The following is an 18,358-nucleotide window of genomic DNA, read 5'->3' as shown; positions in this document are numbered from 1 at the left end:
TTTTAGTCATTTTTTTGATTTCTATTTTTTTGTTTTTATGTTTTTTATTTCACAATTATTCCATAAATATCTAATAATCTTTAACTTTCTATCCATTTTGAAATACAGGGATTAAAATGGTGATAGAAAGCCTCATGGTGTCTGAACAGGAATTGTCAAGCATTCAGCTTCATGGTAGAGCAGGGTTTATCATTGGAAGTTTCTCAAACATTTAAAGAAGGAAAGGGACAATAAAGATAAGAATAAATCAATGAAATTAAAAACAAATATGCACTAAAGAAAAGCAACAAAGCCAAAACTAGTTCTTTGCAAAGATTAATAAAATTGATAAGCCTTTAGCTAGACTGACCAAGACAAAGAAAAGTACAAATTTCAGAAATGAAAAACATCACCACAGACACTACAGATTGTAAAGACAATAAGAGGATATTAAGAATAAATATTTATATCAAAATACCTGACATTTTAATTTTTCTTGAAAGATAATTTACCAAAATTAAGAAGTAATAGAATAGCTGAATGATCCTATATTAATTTTGATAGCTTATGTATTAGTCTGCCTAGGATGCTATAATACAATACCACAGAGTGGATGACTTAACAACTGTAGTTTATTTTCTCACAGTTTTAAAGGCCAAAAGTCCAAGACCAAGGTGCCATCAGTGTTAGTTTCTAGTGAGGCCTCTCTTCGTGGCTCGTAGACCACTGCCTTCTCACCACGTCCTTACAAAGCCTCTTCTCTTATATAGACAGAGCATCAGTTAAGTGTGTGACATTTTTCACATCTGCAAAATACTAAAAAAAAAAAAAATTCACTCTTTCGCCTCATATTAGTTTCTTATTGCTGCTGTAACAGCAAACAAGCAAAGTGATTTAAAACAACACAAAGTTTATTATTTCACAGTTCTAGATACCTTCACAGATAAAATATTTGCGTGTATATGGAGAGAGAACATGAGCAAGCAAGCTCTCTGGTGTCTGTTCTTATAATGACACCAATCATATTAGAGCCCCCCTCTTTTAGCCTCTTTTAACCTTAATTGTCTCCTCAAAGACTCCATCTCCAAATAAAGTCACATATTGTTAAATGTTAGGGCTTCAACATATGAATTTGGGGTGGGGGCATGATTAGATCCATTACAGTATCCTTAATTTAAAACTCCCCCATAATTTCAGGTTCAGGTTCAGGGAACATAACTAGCAGTGTCCACCAAACATTTAAGGAAGAAAGGAAGGAATAGTACTGATCTTTCAGATTTTTAAATTCTTTCAGGTAATAGAAAAAACAGAGGCATTTCCCAACTCATTTTTTTTGAGACCATAATAGCCTTAATTCCAAATCTTCACATTATAAGATAGAAAAATTCAGACCAATTTTTCTTATAAACAGTATAATAGCTTATATTATTAGCTTTCCCTTGTCCATTTCTTGTTATATGCATGCCCTTTGTCATATGACATAGTAGAACCTCCAGCTTCATGAGCAGAATATGTTTTCCAGCCCCTCGTCCCCTGCTGCTTTCTTGGTGCATTAGTCCATTCTCACATTGCTATAAAGAACTACCGGAGACTGGGTAATTTTAAAGAAAAGAAGTTTAATTGACTCATAGTCCCACAGGCTGTACAGGAAGCATGGATGGGGAGGCCTCAGGAAACTCACAATCATGGCAGAAGGTGAAGGGGAAGCAGACGCGTCCTACATGGCTGGAGCAGGAGGAAAAGGGTGAAGGGGGAGGTGCTACACACTTTTAAACAACCAGATCTTGTGAGAAGTCTATCACAAAACAGCACTGGGGGGATGTTGCAAAATCTTTAGAAACCACCCCCATGATCCAGTCACCTCCCACCAGGCCCCACCTCCAACACTGGGGATTCCAACAGTTCAACGTGAGATTTGAGTGGAGATACAGAGTTAAACTGTATGACTTGGTAAAAGTCAGAAGTGAGGTTTGGAGGTGAGGGGAAAAGGGATTGTTTGGCTGAGTCATTTATTTTTGCATTTGGGTATCTTTCATACCCCAGTTTGGTCGACCAACTCACATTGATGCCTAAGACCCAGATGATTTCTCTTCATTTCTGCAAAGTTACTGTACCATGGCAGGCCAACGAACATGTCAAAGGAAGAGCAGCAGAGCTGGCCCCAAGGTAAGGAAGCTTCCACAGCTTTACGTTCACTTACAAAGTTTATATTTCTCTTGGAGTTTTAGGTAATCAGGGCTCCCAGGTAGAGCTGGCTTTGTTAGTGAAACACCAAGGGTTTGGTCTAGGTCTTAATGCTCGCTGCATACATAGCCAATCACTGAGATGAGTATTGCCAAGGAAGAAAGCTTTAATAGGGTGCTGAAGCCAAGGAGATGGGAGATCAGTCTCAAATCCATCTCCCTGACTAAAATTAGAGTTTTTTAGAGCAGGGAAGAAATGTAACCATGTGTGGGAAAACAGAAATTAGGGAGTGGTGGGGAGGAGGAGTTGGTTAACAGGAAACAGGTGGTCAGTTAGGCAATCATGATGGGCGATGGTAAGGAGTCTAGAGGCTAATTGTCAAGATATAGTGATTTGGTACGTTTTAGTTCCTTGACACTATCTGGGAGGCTTGATGGTTAGTTTTCTGGGAAAGGAACTCAGATAAGACCAATGTAACCTTCTTAAGTTTTAAGACTAGGAGGATTAATTTCTATATTTATTTAAAGAAACCATAAACATTAATTCTATAGGACAATTACGCTTGTTTTCAGCTTCATGGGTTTACAATTTCTGCAGTTGCACAGGGCCTTATGCTGAGAAGTACCATGCATTTGGTCTAATGCTCTGATGTTATTATCTTCAAACTCTTAATAATTTTGAACAAGGGACTCTGAATGTTTACAAGTTATTTAACTGGTCCTGCCTCCTGTCATTCACCACTTTTCACTAATCTCATAGAAAAGTATGATTTTTTTTTTTTGGTCCAAGTTTGTCTTACTGTTATCATGGAAGTATAGGTGTTTTATATCCTTCTACATCCTACCAAAAGTAGAAATCTATTTAATTTATACTGTACCTTATTTTAATTTTACCCCAAGAGAAACATGGAATTTTTGAAATTAGTTAGAACTTCACTATGCAAGTTTCACTTTCTTAATCCACTTTTCTAATTCCCTTTAATTAAATGTGCATATTACTTGTGGTGCTTTGTACTTGGAGTGGTTTGACAGCCATTATAAGAAAAAAAAGTCAATACTTAAATTGTTTTCATTAAGTTTAATTCCGTACATTTGTAAATGTATTGCAAGTTCCTTTTAGCCAAACTGCTATACCCGCTATCCCTGAAGATATTATATCATGAGTATTTTTCTGTCTGTAAGCTTTTTGTGCACACCGTCTCTCATATCTCTTACTCTTTTCAATCAGACCAGCTCTAGAGTTCCCTGTTTCCCATAACATTTTCTTCACATCTCTATGCATCTTTGCTTCTGTCTAAACATTTGTTTTCCTTTTTTAAATCTTTATTTTTAATTTTTAAGGGTATATTGTAAGTATATATATATTTATGGCATACATGAGATAACTTTTGGTACATACAGTATATAATAATTATATCAGAGTAAGCGGGGTATCCATAATTTCAAGCATTTATCATTTATTTGTGTTGTAGACATTCCAATTATACTCTTTTATTTATTTCAAAAGGTACACTAAATTATTGTTGACTATAGTTAGCCAATTGTTCTATCAAATATTAGATCATATTCATTCTCTCTAGCTCTTTTTATTTGTCTGTTTGTTTTTTAGAGAGAGTCTCGCTGTGTCACCCAGGCTGGAGTATAGTGGCACAATCTTGGCTCACTGCAACCTCCGCCTCTGGGGTTTAAGCGATTCTCCCATCTCAGCCTCTCGAGTAGCTAGGACACCTGGCTACTTTTTTTGTGTTTTTAGTAGAGACGGGGGTTTTACCACGTTGGCCAGGCTGGTCTCTGGCACTGTTTACCTCAAGCAATCCACCTGCCTTGGCCTCCCAAAGTGCTGGGATTACAGACGTGAGCCACCATGCCTGGACACTCTGTTTTGTTTTGTTTTACTTTTTTTTTCTTTTTTATGGAGATGGGCTCTTGCTGTGTTGCCCAAGCTGGTCTCAAACTCCTGGGCTCAAGCAGTCCTCCTGTCTTGGCCTCCCAAAGTGTGCTGGTATTAGAGGCATGAGCTACTGTGCTTGACCCTAAACTATATTTTTGTACCCATTGACCATACCTACTTTCCCCTCACTTTCCATTCCCTTCCCGGCCTCTGGCAACCATCATTCTACCTCTATCTCCATGAGTTCAATTGTTTAATTTTTTAACCCTCACTGAATACTCATTTTCTATAATGGTTGTCACATACACTGTTTATCTTCTTCTTGTATTATCAGTTATATATTTTCTTATACTCATCATATATTTAGATGAATGAAATATCCCCCAACTCAAATATGTAATTATTTTTTAGAAATTATTTTCTAAAACATGAACATGTGATTCTGTAATCTTGACCACTTTATATATTGATATGAAATATGTGTTTTAATAAATAAAAATGTAATACAATCTTTTCAGTGATATCACCATGGATATTAGGGCATTAGACTTCTGAATTCTTCTTATTATTGCCTTCTCACTGGATTTTCATTCTCTAGAAGTATTTTTATTATTTTTCAAGTACCTATACATTTCTGACATTCATCTACTCATTTATGCTTTCATTTATGCACACTGCAAGTACTTATTATGCATTGACTATGAACCAGCCACTGTGTGAAACTGTGATTGCACCATAGTTTCTGTCCTCATAGAGATAATCTGCTGTATGTTACCATGGAGAAAACTTTGGGGGATAAGAAAGGCTTGATGGACAAAGTGACTTTTAATTTGTTATTTGAAGTAAGAGTTAAATAGGCCAAGAAAGGATTGGAAGAAGAGGGTTTGGGAAAGGGAGACTTCTAGGCAGAAGAAAGAATGTAGGCAAAGTCTCTAAGGCACAAAGGAGAAAGATGTGGTCTGGATTAAAATTAGTTTGTCTAATGTTGAATACATTTGAAATCACAAAGAATACTAAAAATGTGACTTTTTTCTATTAGACTGGAACATCCAAACATTTAAATTTATTTTAACTATGTAACTAGTTAACTTTTTAAAATACTTTATCAGCAAGAACATATTATATTTTTGGCTCTGGATTTATTATAGAGACTATCCATGATAGCCCAAAATATCTTGGAACTCTTTTAGGAATCTGAAATGAGGACCTTAAGCAAGATTCATGTGGAGTTTTTCTCTAGGGCTAGTGTATAAGAGGGAAGCCTATTATAAAATTTGGTTTGGAGGCTAAGAATTTAAACATTTATGTGTGTCCCTTTTCAAAGTGGAGGGATGGTACAAAGTGAACATTTTATGATATCTTCCTGCTCTAAAAGTGATAACTTAGAGTATTTTTTCATTTGAGTAAATTATTTGTAAATATTATGAATAGTCTAGTGAGTTAATGCCAATAAACAATATTGATATTACTTTATTAGAAAATGCAAGAACCTCCAAAGAGCATTGAAGAATTCTTAAAGTTTCAAAATTGGGTGAGTAGAGCATCTTATTTTCTGTGCCAATATATCATTTTAAAATATCAGTTATGGAGATGTAGAAGGCTTAGAACAAACTTTAAGACTAGAAATTTCTGAAATATGTTTCAATGTGGAAAGTGTATATATAAATACTTATGTCCTTTGAGTAGGCTGTATGTTGTAGTCTTTCCCTCTTGTCAACATTCTATTCTCTTTTTCACATTAAAAAAATTCTAGCCCTATACAGACATTTCTATATACTTTTGTTAATGTAAGATTTTTGTCTTATGTATTTACACCTTAAAGAATATCCAACAATTATGCTTACTTACCTCATTTATTTATGCACCACACCTGAGACAGGTAATTTGTAGAGGTGTTACATCAATATTCCCTGATTATTGAATCAGAGTGAAAAATTCAAAATGTGTTTTCCTGTTGAAAGTTCAGTTTCCATTGTTATGTTTAATTATTGACTTCGCCTGGAGTTTTGGACTCGCTAAGTCTTCCCTTGGATCCATGCACCTGCAAGTGTGAAGGTCATATTTGTTTTGCATTGAGGAATGTCAAGTAAGGGTCAGAATAAACATGTCAGTATAGAAAACAGAGAAAAGATGGCTTTTTAATGAGGTATGTTTGTATTTTGAGTGGATTGGAATATAAATAATCTACATTTATTTATGCTTAAATATAAATAGTGTTTGCTGTGATTAAACTGCTAACAATGTAGTTTCGGAAATATCTACTTTTAAATATATATTTTCTGTTTTTATATTTGTTTAGATAAGATTTTTTTTGTTTTGTTTTGTTTTTTTGGTTTTTTTGTTTTTACTTTCAATGTTTTGGGAAAGGAATGCGCTTGGATGAAAACATTCCTAGTTACAAAAGTTTACTTCAGTCACATGGTGTAGCTAAGTATGTTGAAATACTTTTAGGACAAACTTTTTGTAACTATTTTTGATTTAAATAATGATGCAAATGTGCTGCAGCCTAATGACAATGTTTCAGGACTTTTTAATGTTTTAAGTTTTAAGTTAAAATTAAGCTAAATTCAGCAAATAATGGAGACTGTATTATTATACATGTTTGAGGACCTATGATTTTAAATAAAAAATTCTAATTATTTGAAGTAGTAAATATGTAATCCCTGTGTTTAAATTGAGAGTGATACCAATCAAATCAAGATAATAGGTTTATGCCAGCTCTTCACTAAATATAGGATAAAACCAAATCAAACCATGTCTTATTAATAGTATGTCAGTAGTATCATCTTTGTATGCAAAGGACATATTTATATTTGTATTCAAAGGCTGTATTTATAGCCTTCAATTTTTATCAGATAGCATTTGATAAAACAACATATCCATTTGTATCATTTTGTCATTTATAGGTTTATCTGTAAATCTTTTCTTATTGTCTGAATTTCACAACCAAATACTCACATTCTGTAGTTATTTTTTATGGTTTGAGTATGTTTATACGTTGCCAAACTATTGGATATTTGAAAATATTCAGGAATAAAATCACTAGATGTTTAATTTTTTGTTTGCTATACAAAGTCTTTGTCTAATAGACGATGGTAAAAAAGTAATGACTGCTGGCCGGGCGCGGTGGCTCACGCCTGTAATCCCAGCACTTTGGGAGGCTGAGGCGGGTGGATCATGAGGTCAGGAGATAGAGACCATCCTGGCTAACACGGTGAAACCCCGTCTCTACTAAAAAACACAAAAAAATTAGCCGGGCGTAGTGGCGGGCGCATGTAGTCCCAGTTACTCCGGAGGCTAAGGCGGGAGAATGACGTGAACCTGGGAGGCGGAGCTTCCTGTGAGCCGAGATTGCGCTACTGCACTCCAGCCTGGGTGATAGAGCAAGACTCCGTCTCAAAAAAAAAAAAAAAAAAAAAAAAGTAGTGACTGTCATGAATTCATTTAAGAAATATTTTTGAACACCTGCTATGTGCCAGGCACATAGATGCTTAAGATACATCAGTGAATAAAAACAAGCAAAGATGCCTGCCCTCGTGGAGCTGTTATTCTTTTAGAATTGAAGCATATTATTAATCCAAGCTCTGCTATTAACTAGCATTATAACAGTACTTGCAACCTACATGTTAGCTACTGGTTTCTCTTGTCTTCTACTTAATCTTTTATCATATCATCTAAAGTCTTCTCTTTTTTGCCAGTTCCTACCATTTCTATCTTTTTTGGTAATTTTAATATTTTATATCATCTACTCTCTTTCACCTCTTCCTATCTCCTGTTATACTTCCGTGTTATCTTTTTATCTTCAGTTGTTTTTATCCTCTCATTTCTCTGTTGATCATTTCCCACATTCCCTTTACTCCATCACAATTCTGTTTCTAGTTTTATTTTTATAAAAATATTTTTATAGTTTATTTTTATAACTTCTTTTTCCACTATTGTTGTATCAGTGTCAGCTCTCTTACTTATCCTATTCATTCACTCGTTTAGTTATTTCTGTTCACTACCCACTATTTGTGCAATATTTTTCTGGACACTGGAGTTACAGCAATGAACAAAGACAAAAATTTCTACTCTTACGGAATCTGTATTATCTTCCTCCTTTTTGTCTCATTTCTCTTTACTATCACACTTTAAAAAACTCTTTTTGGTTCTTCAAGTACTAAAATATTGATTCCAATTTCTTCCATATTTATTTATTATACTTTTTATTTTTCGTGTTATTTATTTCTGACTACCTTTTTTCTGTGTCCATGCAACTTTTATCTGGTAGAACTTTAATTCATCTTCTCTTAGTTCATCAATGTTAATTTTTGTTAACAGGCCTGTTAGATTTGTAATCTGTATCTGGAGAGTACTCAGATCCATGCTATGATTTTTCTTAGAGGATCAAAATTATTTTATGATAGAGAAAATAATTATTTCAATCCCATTCTCTTTATTGAGGGAATAGCCTGATTTATTTGCTTATTTGTTTATTCATTTATTTATTCATTAATCCATTTAAATCCTTATATCAAAGCTTAATATAAGGGAAGAAGAGCTAAATAATAGTCACTTTTCCTACTAATTCTAGTCATGCTTCTTATTTCTTACCTTTTGTTTGATACTTCAGCATTGTCTCTTGGGCTTTGGGACATGGGTGAAGATTTAACTATATATTCAATAAAAAAAATTCGTCTCTAAACTCCACGAGAGCCCTTTTGTCTGTCTACTCTCCCTTCTCCATCTCTAGTTTTGTATTAGCATATAATAATTTGTGCTTCTGCCACTGCCATAGTTAATTGCAGTAATTAAAATAAACATAACAAAGACATAGCCAGTTCTTGCTTCACTGACCCTGTTTTAAATAAGATAAATGTTCTTCTTACTTATCAGTAAGGACCACAGTACTATAATGTAGAATTTAACTCCATAGGGAACAATAACTTCTAGTCCAATTCTTTTGTTCCTTTGGGATTTGAATACATTTATTTACTTTTAATTAATATAATCACCATAGACTCTGGATGCTCATACTCTAGTAGTAGTGTTGATTTCCTTTCTGGCAGTATGAGCTGCCTGACATCTCATCTGCCTGTTAGCTGCTAGTTGACTCAGTTTGCCTTTTTAGGTCTGGCCACAAAATTTATTTTTTAGATAACACTCTATTCAAGAGGTATCTTACTGAAGGCAAAATATAAAGGAATAAGGAAGGAAGGTAATAGAGAAATGAAATGGGGAAAATAGATTATGATCTGCTATAAGATATGATCTACTTCAATATAATCATCTGGTATCCATTTAATAATACAGCCACAAAGAATTCATTAAAAGAATTTAAAAATCACCTTCTTTGTATTAATGGCTTTGGGATACCAGTCAATCCCTTGATTACCTGGGTAATGTAGAGAAGACAGAGTCTCATCAGCCTTGTAGAATTTCTGGAAACTTTATTCAGCTCATAATATTTCAATATCTTGGGAAAAAGGATTGTGATATCTCAAGCCTGACATAAAGAATACATTTTCATAAAGATTTGTACATATTATAACATCTTTTCAAATTCCTTTTAGCCTCTTCCTACTCTCTCAACTCCCCTAACAACAGCAACACATGACTCATAAGGACTATGTTTTCAAAGTATCTGCCATTCTAAATTGACAGTGTTTGTCTTCAGGGATTTTGCCCTGTGACCTTTTCTTATTCTTCAAAGTCTTTTAAATTTTTGACACAATTTTCCACATTTCAATGCTGGAAAACTTTCCCAAGTGGCTATGTGTCTTATTTAAGATACACATTTACAGGATTTGAAAGAGGGCACTTACGTATTTATATAACACTCTTTTTTTCAAAATGACAGAGGGACCTTTTTGGAAAAGTTTTCCAGTGTTAAACACTGGGTATTATTTTCATATCTTACTGTTAGCACAGTTAATAAATGAACACGTGTATGATGAGTTTAGGATTGCTTTTAAAGGAAGAGAAAAGGAGATGGCACAGCCCTAAGTGGGTTTGAAATTTCTGATCTGCAGACTTCAGATTTCTTCCTCTTAAGCTAAGTCCCCAGTGTATTTTACCCAAACTCCATTGCAGAGTTTCATCCTACACAAGTCTCCCACCATTCCAAAACGTATTCTCTTATTCATAAGCTTTTAATTATGTTGACTTTCTTTGTTTTGCTATTATTTGATTATATTAAAAGATCTTATACTTAGATTTGCAAATATTAATGTTGTGGTTCCACTTCCCTTCTTCTCTTCATTTCCCTTGTTTCCCTTTGATTCCATCTCCTTCCTTTCCTAAACAATTTAGTATTAAAGCTATTTGGCGGCCACACAAGGCAGGCTTCCACATTGAGAAAGAAGGGTTTGCTGTGGTGGCCCTGAGCAAGATTTCTGAGTCCAACAATGGTGAGGAGGATGTCCATGTGACACCACAGGTATCAGAATCCAAGGGAATGATGATGATATTCATACATAAAGGGAGAAGAGGAAGGTAGCCTTCACTCTGATGTGGGAGGTCAGAGATCAAATGGGGGTAAGGAGGATGTCCTCGCAGAATTGGCAACCTGACATGGAGTATTAGAGCCCAAGTAGTATGAAAAGGGTATCCATGTAGGGAAGAGTCTGGGAGCAAATATGAGAGATTGGTTACATAAAAGGATTGATCAAATGAGTAAATATATTAAAGATAATGGCAGCTAGGTTTTTAATTGTTAGGGATGGCAATTATAATATGGAAAGAGAGAAAACTAGAATGGTTAGAATTGGAATTAGAGGCATCAGTGTGAACTCATGGCTTTGAATATATAAAAGTAAAAAAAAAAAAAAAAGAAAAAGAAAAAGACTGAGGAGGAATGACTCCAGGAAGATGGCAAAATAGCCTTTATCCCTTTGCAGAAATATCAATTTGAACAACTATCTTTGCGAGAAAAAGACCTTTATAAGAGCTAAGGAATCCAGCTGAGATATTACTAGCCTTCACTATATGGGAGTCCTAGGCGTAGCACAGAAATAAGAAAAGATACCTTGAAGAGGTTAGGAAGGACATTTTCAAGTTACCAAGCAAGGGCAAAACAGTGTGGAGGGAGATACCTTTCATGTGGGAAAGGGAAAGGAGAGTGAACTGAGCACATAACTTTGCCATGGATCCCAGCTTATGTAAAAAATAAGCCAGGCACCGAAAGGAAACTGTGGCATGACCTCACTTATAAGTGCAATGTATAAAAATGGAACTCATAGGAGCAGAAAGTAGAATGGAGTCTTACTGGGGCTTGTGAAAGAAAAGGAGAAATGGATTAAAGGGTGGGAAGTTTCAGACAGAATAGATAAATTCTGGGGATCAATTGGTCAGCATGATGATCATAGTTAATAATAATGTATTGTGTACTTGAAAATTGCTAAAAGAGTGGATCTTAAATGTTCTCAACACACATGTTAACTGTGCGAGGTGATGGATATGTTAATTACCTTTTTGGCAGTCATTGCACAGTGTATACATTTATCGAAGCTTCACATTGTGCACCATAAATATTTAAAATTTTATGCTTTAATAAAACTAGAAAATAAATGAAAATAAATTAAAATTATCTCTTCTAATCTTCTCCCTTCGCATCCCCACAGATACTATGGAACAGTCATAGACTGAAAGGGACCAAAGAGACATGAAGTCAAAACCTAACATTTTTATTCTGAACTAGATTCTTTTGCTATAAAGGGCATAATTGGTTCCACTGAAACTTGAGTAGAGTCTTTGTATTAAATATAAATAATGTATCAGTGCCAATTTCCTGATTTTAATGGTTGCATTTATTATGTAGGAGAATGTTTTTGGTTTTCGGAACTATACACTGAAGTTTTAAAGGATGATGGGCTATCATATAAGCAAATTATTCTGAAATGATTCAGGAAAATAGTTTTAGTAAAGCACTTGTAACTTTTATGATGTTTGTGATTGTTTCAAATTTTTAAAAAGTAATTTAAAAACAATTCTGTGGAATAAAATCTCAATTATAGCTCATTGGTTTTGAACTCTATTATTTAAATTCATTAAAAATGACTTAAGCTGTATTCTCTCTTTCACATTTTTTGCAGGATTATTGGCCAAGGGAAATCCATTTTAGAGATGATGATGAATGGTCATGTACTCTGAAAAAAATAAAAGAAGATAGTTCATTTGTTTCAATTTATACACACCTATGGGAAAATGTTCCTCGAATATTTGAAGCACTTTTGATCATGGAATCAAAATTAAAGGAATATTCACTTATTTTGCAAAACCACACCTCTAAAATATTTAAGTGGAAAAGCATGATTTCTGAGACAAGTGAGCCTTATTTATTTTTATCTTTTATAGAAATGGAGTCTCACTATGTTTCCCAGGCTGATCTCCAAATCTTGGCCTCGAGTGATCCTCCTGAGTCACCCTCCAAAAGTGTTGGAATTACAAGCATAAGCCAGTGCACCTGGCCCGTCCTTATTTTTTGTATTAGTAAAGTAATGGTTGGTCAGTTGTCTGTGTGTGTGTGTGTTTGTGTGTAATCTCATAAATAATGAAATTCCAAGGTATAAAATAAATTTTAAAAATATCTTATTTTAAAACCTCTTCATTTCAAAATGGTTCAATACAGATTTTTTTAGTTGAACATAAATATGTGGTTTCAAAGGAAGCATTACTAAAACAAAGCCTTAAAACAGTTGTTAAACTGTTAAGCTTTTGTTAAAGTGGAGTGGAGGTACAGAGTATTACAAAAACAGGAGAGCAAGATTGCATCAATTAATATTCCTACTGGAAACAAACATATCAGCAAGGGTCAGGATAGAACAGAAATATCTAAAACTGAAAGTAAAAGGGGTGATAGTTAACCTATATGGGCTCGCAGGCTAGTTTGTAGGAGTCGCTGGTATTCACTATGGAATAACTGCATGAATGACAAAGCGTACAGCAAGTAATGATAATTTTTACTTTTCGATATTTGTATAACATTTTTCTTATCTAATTGTATGAGCATTTCCAGAATAGTTTTAAATACTTATTCTTGTCTTATTCTTGATTTAATGGGCAAATTTGTCATATAGATGTCTTGAAAATGATATTAATTGTACTTATAAAGTATTTTTAGATATCAAATTAGATTCATTATGTTATTTTCGTATTTAATATTCTTTTTTGGACTTAGATTTGTGTAATTCTGAAGATGTGTTTAAATACACTTCAAAATTAACTTTTTAAATTTTTGTATTTAAATTATACATTTTTAAAATTTTATATTTTTAATGTATAAAAGTTATATATAGCTTCTGTGTATGTATATATAAATACACACACATATATATATCTTGTATACACACATACAGACATCCGTGTGTGCGTATAAATTCATCTCGTAATGAAATAAAATATCCACAAGCAAAGTGTGAACATATCCTTTTATATCTTCCTCCTGTTTTCTAGAAAAGGTAATGTTTTATATACGTATTGTCCTCAATATGTAGATATCAGAACTTGGATTCAAGTCTATCTAGGTTATCTGACTTCAGAGCCCCACCATATTGTCTCACTGGGCCATGCTCCACAGTACTGCACTTTATTGAAATTAAGGTGACCATGAAACAACCAAGTGTAAGTGGCTGAGCTATTTGAAAAATGTGGACTTTTTTAGGAGAGAGGGGTTGACATAAAACTTTAGACATAGGAGTAAGTGCCACAGACATGTTAGTTGGAATATGGTATTTCAGAAAAATGAAACAAGATATACTTTATATAATAATTCCAATTATTAATTCAGCTAACAGTGTGTATTAACATATGCTTATCAAAATTGCTAATTGATTTCATTGAATAATTTTGTATATAATTTATTTAAAGTATTTAAAATTTTGTTTATTTTTAGAGGAGGTACATATATATAATATACTGTGAATTCTTGTTTTCTTAAAGGTTCTTATAGAAAATTGGAAAGATATGGGGAATTTCTAAAGAAGTACCATAAGAAAAAAAAGATAATGGTAATGTATCTATGTTTTTATCATCTTTGAAAATTGGATTTTCACAGAAAATATAAACACTACATTTCCACAGATGAACACTGATAACATTTTTGTAAATGTCCTTTTAGTCTACTGTTACCAATCTATCATCTATCTCTATGTTTTAAAGATAGCTGTGCTTACCTTCTTTTCATACTCAGTATTATTGAGTATTGGCATCTTCACATAACTACAAGTTATTTGAAGACTTATTTCAAGGTATACTATTCCATTTTTTGGTTATTTAATAATTTATATCATACTTAGTAGCGCAGGTCCCCATCAGCCCCCTTCTTTTGAAAATTAATTCTTTTTGATGACCTTTAGATTACTTTGCCAATTTTAAAAATCTTTGAGATTTTGATAAAAATGGCAAGTCTTTTGAATTACTTTCAGATACTTAGTCTTTTTAAAAATATGTTCTAAAATTATATAATGTTAGAGCTAGAAAAACTGTGTGTCACCATTGGTCTAGCCATCTCATTTAATGCTTTATTTTTAAAAATTTAACTTTTATTTTCAGTTCAGGGGTACATGTGCAGGTTTGTTATATAAATAAACTTGTGACATGTGGGTTTGTTGTACAGATTATTTTGTCACCCAGGTGTTAAACTTAGTGGCCATTAGTTATTTTTCCTGATTTTCTGCCTCCCCCTGCCATCCACCCTTCAATAGGCCCCAGTGTCTGTTGTTCCCCTCTATGAGTTCTCATAATTTAGTTCTCATAATTTAGCTCCCACTTATAAGTGAGAGTATGCAGTATTTGTTTTTCTGTTCCTGCATTAGTTTGCTAAGGATAATGGCCTCCAGCTGGATCCATATACCTGCAAAAGACATGATCTTGTTGTTTGTTAGGGCTGCATAGTATTCCATGGTGTATATATACCACATTTTCTTTATGCCGTCAACCACTGATGGGCATTTGGGTTGATTCCATGCTTTTGCTATTGTGAATAGTGCTGCAGTGAACATATATTTACATGTGTCTTTATGGTAGAATGATATATATTCCTTTTGAGTTCTTTCAGAAATCATCAAACTGCTTCCCACGGTGGCTGAACTAATATATTCCCACGAGCTGTGTATTATAAGCATTCCCTTTTCTCTACAACCTCGTCAGCTTCTGTTATTTTTTGACTTTTTAATAATAGTTATTCTGATGGGTGCGAGATGGTATCTCATTGTGGTTTTGACTTGCACTTCTCTAATCAGTGATGTTGAGCTTTTTTCATGTTTGTTGGCTGCATATATGTTTTCTTTTGAAAGTTGTTAGTTCCTGCCTTTTGCCCACTTTTTAATGGGGTTATGTGCTTTTTTCTAGTTAAGTTCCGTATGAGTTTTGGATATTAGACCTTTGTAAGATGCGTAGTTTGAAAATATTTTCTCCCATTCTGTAGGTTGGTTGTTTACTCTGTTGGTAATTTATTTTGCTATGCAGAAGCTCTTTAGTTCAATTGGATCCTATTTGTCAATTTTTGCTTTTGTTGCAATTGCATTTGGCATCTTTGTCATGAAATCTTTGCCCATACCTATGTCCAGAATGGTATGACCTAGGTTGTCTTCCAGGGTTTTCATAGTTTTGGGTTTTACATTTTGATCTTTAATCTATCTTGAGTTAACTTTTGTATAAGGTGCAAGGAAAGGGTTCAGTTTCAATCTTCTGCATATGGCTAGCCAGTTATCCCAGCACTATTTATTGAATAGAGAGTCCTTTTCCCATTGCTGGTTTTTGTTGGCTTTGTCAAAGATCAGATAGTTGTAGATATGTGGCCTTATTTATGGGTTCTTTATTCTGTTCCATTGGTCTATGTGTCTGTTTTTGTACCAGTTCCATGCTGTTTGGGTGGCTGTAGCCCTGTAGTTTATAATAGTTTGTAGTTAAGTAGCATGAACAGCTTTGTTGTTTTTGCTTAGGATTGTCTTGGGTATTTGAGCTCTTTTTTTGGTTCCATATGAATTTAAAAATAGCCTTTTCTAGTTCTGTGAAGAATGTGATTGGTAGTGTAATAGGAATGGCATTGAATCTACAAATTGCTTTGGGCAGTGTGGTCATTTTAATGATACTGATTCTTCCTGTTCACGAGCATGGAATGTTTTTCCATTTGTTTGTGTCATCTCTGATTTCTTTGAGAAGTGTTTTGTAGTTCTTATAGAGATCTTTCACCTCCCTGGTAAGCAGTATTCCTAGATATTTTTGTGTGTCTGTGGCAATCGTGAATGAGATTATGTTTCTGATTTGGCTCTTGGCTTGACTGTTGTTGTTATATAGGAGTACTAGTGATTTTTATACATTAATTTTGTATCCTGAGACTTTGCTGAAGTTGTTTATCAGCTTAAGGAGCCTTTGAGACTACGGGGTTTTCTAGGTATAGGATCATGTTATCTGAAAACAGGGTGTTATGACTTCCTTTCTATTTCTATTTGGACTTCTAAAAGGAAGTCTATTGGACTTCCTTTCTTTATTTCTTTCTGTTGCCTGATAGCTTTGACTAGGGCTTCCAATACTATGTTCAATAGAAGTGGTGAGAGAGGGCATCCTTGTCTTGTGCCGGTTTTCAAGGGGAATGCTTCCAGCTTTTGCCCATTTATTATGACATTGGCTGTAAGTTTGTCATAGATGGCTATTATTATTTTGAGGTATATACCTTCAATATGTACTTTAATGAGAGTTTTTCACATGAAAGGGTGTTGAATTTTATCGAAAGCCTTTTCTGCATCTATTGAGGTAATCATGTAGATTTTTATTTTAGTTTTATTTACGTGATGAATCACATTTATTGATTTGCATATGTTGATCCAGCTTTGCATCCCAAGGATAAAGCCTACTTAATTGTGGTGGATAGGCTTTTTGATGTACTGCTGGATTCAATTTGCCAGTATTTTGTTGACGATTTTCGCATCAATGTTCATCAAGAATATTGGCCTGTAGTTCTCTTTTTTTGTTGTATCTCTGCCCGGTTTTAGTAATAGGATGATGCTGGCCTCATAGAATGAGTTAGGGAGGAGTCCTTCCTTAATTTTTTGGAATAGTTTCAGCAGGTATGGTATCAGCTCTTCTTTGTAAATCTGGTAGAATTCAGTTGTGAATCTTTCTGGTCCTGGGCTTTAATAGGTTGATAGGCTATTTATTACTGATTCAATTTCAGACCTCATTATTGGTCTGTTCAGGGATTCAGTTTCTTTTTGGCTCAGTCTTGGGAGGGTTATCAGTTTCTTTCAGATTTTCTAGTTTATGTGCACGGAGGCATTTATAGTATTCTCTGATGGTTGTATTTCTGTGGGGTCAGTGGTGATATCCCCCTTATCATTTCTTTTTTATGTTTTTGCAAAATGAAAGCAAGTTTATTTAAAAAGTAAAGGGATGAAAAAATGGCTACTCCATAGACAGAGCAGCCCAAAGGACTGCTGGTTGCCCATTTTTATGGTTATTTTTGATTATATGCTAAACAAGGGGTGGATTATTCAAGCCTCCCCTTTTTAGACCAAAAAGGGTAACTTCCTGACATTGCCATGTCATTTGTAAACTGTCATGGCACTGGTGGGAGTGTAGCAGTGAGGATGACTTGAGGTTGGTCACTCTTGTCGCCATTTTGGTTTTGGTGGGTTTTGGCTGCCTCCTTTACTACAACCTGTTTTATCAGCAAGGTCTTTATGATCTGTAAACTTTTGTTCTGACCTCCTATTCCCTTATTATTTCTGATTGTGTTTATTTGATTCTTCTCTCTTTTCCTCTTTATTAGTCTAGCTAGCAGTCTATTTTGTTTATTAAAAAAAAAACAAAAAACAGGAGTTGTCCTGGATTTGTTGATCTTTTTAATGTTTTTTTGTGCCTCAGTCTCCTTCAGTTCAGCTCTGATTTTGGTTATTTTTTGTCTTCTACTAGCTTTGGGGTTGGTTTTCTTTTGGTTCCCTGGTTCTTTTAGTTGTGATGTTAGGTTGTTAACTTCAGATCTTTTTTGACTTTTCGATGTCAGCATTTAGTGATATAAATTTCCCTCTTAACACTGCCTTAGCTGTGTCCCAGAGATTCTGGTATGTTATATCTTTGTTCTCATTAGTTTCGAAGGACTTCTTGATTTCTGCCTTAATTCCATTTTTTTCCCCTAAAAGTCATTCAGTAGCAGGTTATTCAATTTCCATGTAATTGTATGGTTTTGAGTGAATTTCTTAGTCTTGATTTCTAATTTGATTGCTGTGTAGTCCAAGAGACTATCATGAATTCAGTTCTTTTGCATTTGCTGAGGAGTGTTTTACTCCCAATTATGTGATCGATTTTAGAGTATTTCCCATGTGGGCAA

At 34.2% G+C, this 18,358-nt stretch overlaps 1 protein-coding gene across 1 annotated transcript in view; it reads left to right on the top strand.

The window, feature by feature from the left end:
• The window catches only part of FAM227B (family with sequence similarity 227 member B), a 284,933-nt gene that overhangs the window by 7,941 nt on the left and 258,634 nt on the right, over positions 1–18,358 (top strand). Inside the window, exons 2-5 of the mRNA XM_077939396.1 lie at positions 2,023–2,145; positions 5,531–5,584; positions 12,126–12,357; positions 13,972–14,039. Of these exons, the coding sequence (XP_077795522.1) occupies positions 2,095–2,145; positions 5,531–5,584; positions 12,126–12,357; positions 13,972–14,039 (405 nt within the window). The 5' untranslated portion in view covers positions 2,023–2,094. The remainder of the gene's footprint in view (positions 1–2,022; positions 2,146–5,530; positions 5,585–12,125; positions 12,358–13,971; positions 14,040–18,358) is intronic.

The sequence above is a fragment of the Macaca mulatta genome, chromosome 7 (genome assembly GCF_049350105.2).
Source record: "Macaca mulatta isolate MMU2019108-1 chromosome 7, T2T-MMU8v2.0, whole genome shotgun sequence".
NCBI classification, from domain to species: domain Eukaryota; kingdom Metazoa; phylum Chordata; class Mammalia; order Primates; family Cercopithecidae; genus Macaca; species Macaca mulatta.
This window is presented reverse-complemented; position numbering and strand designations above follow the sequence as displayed.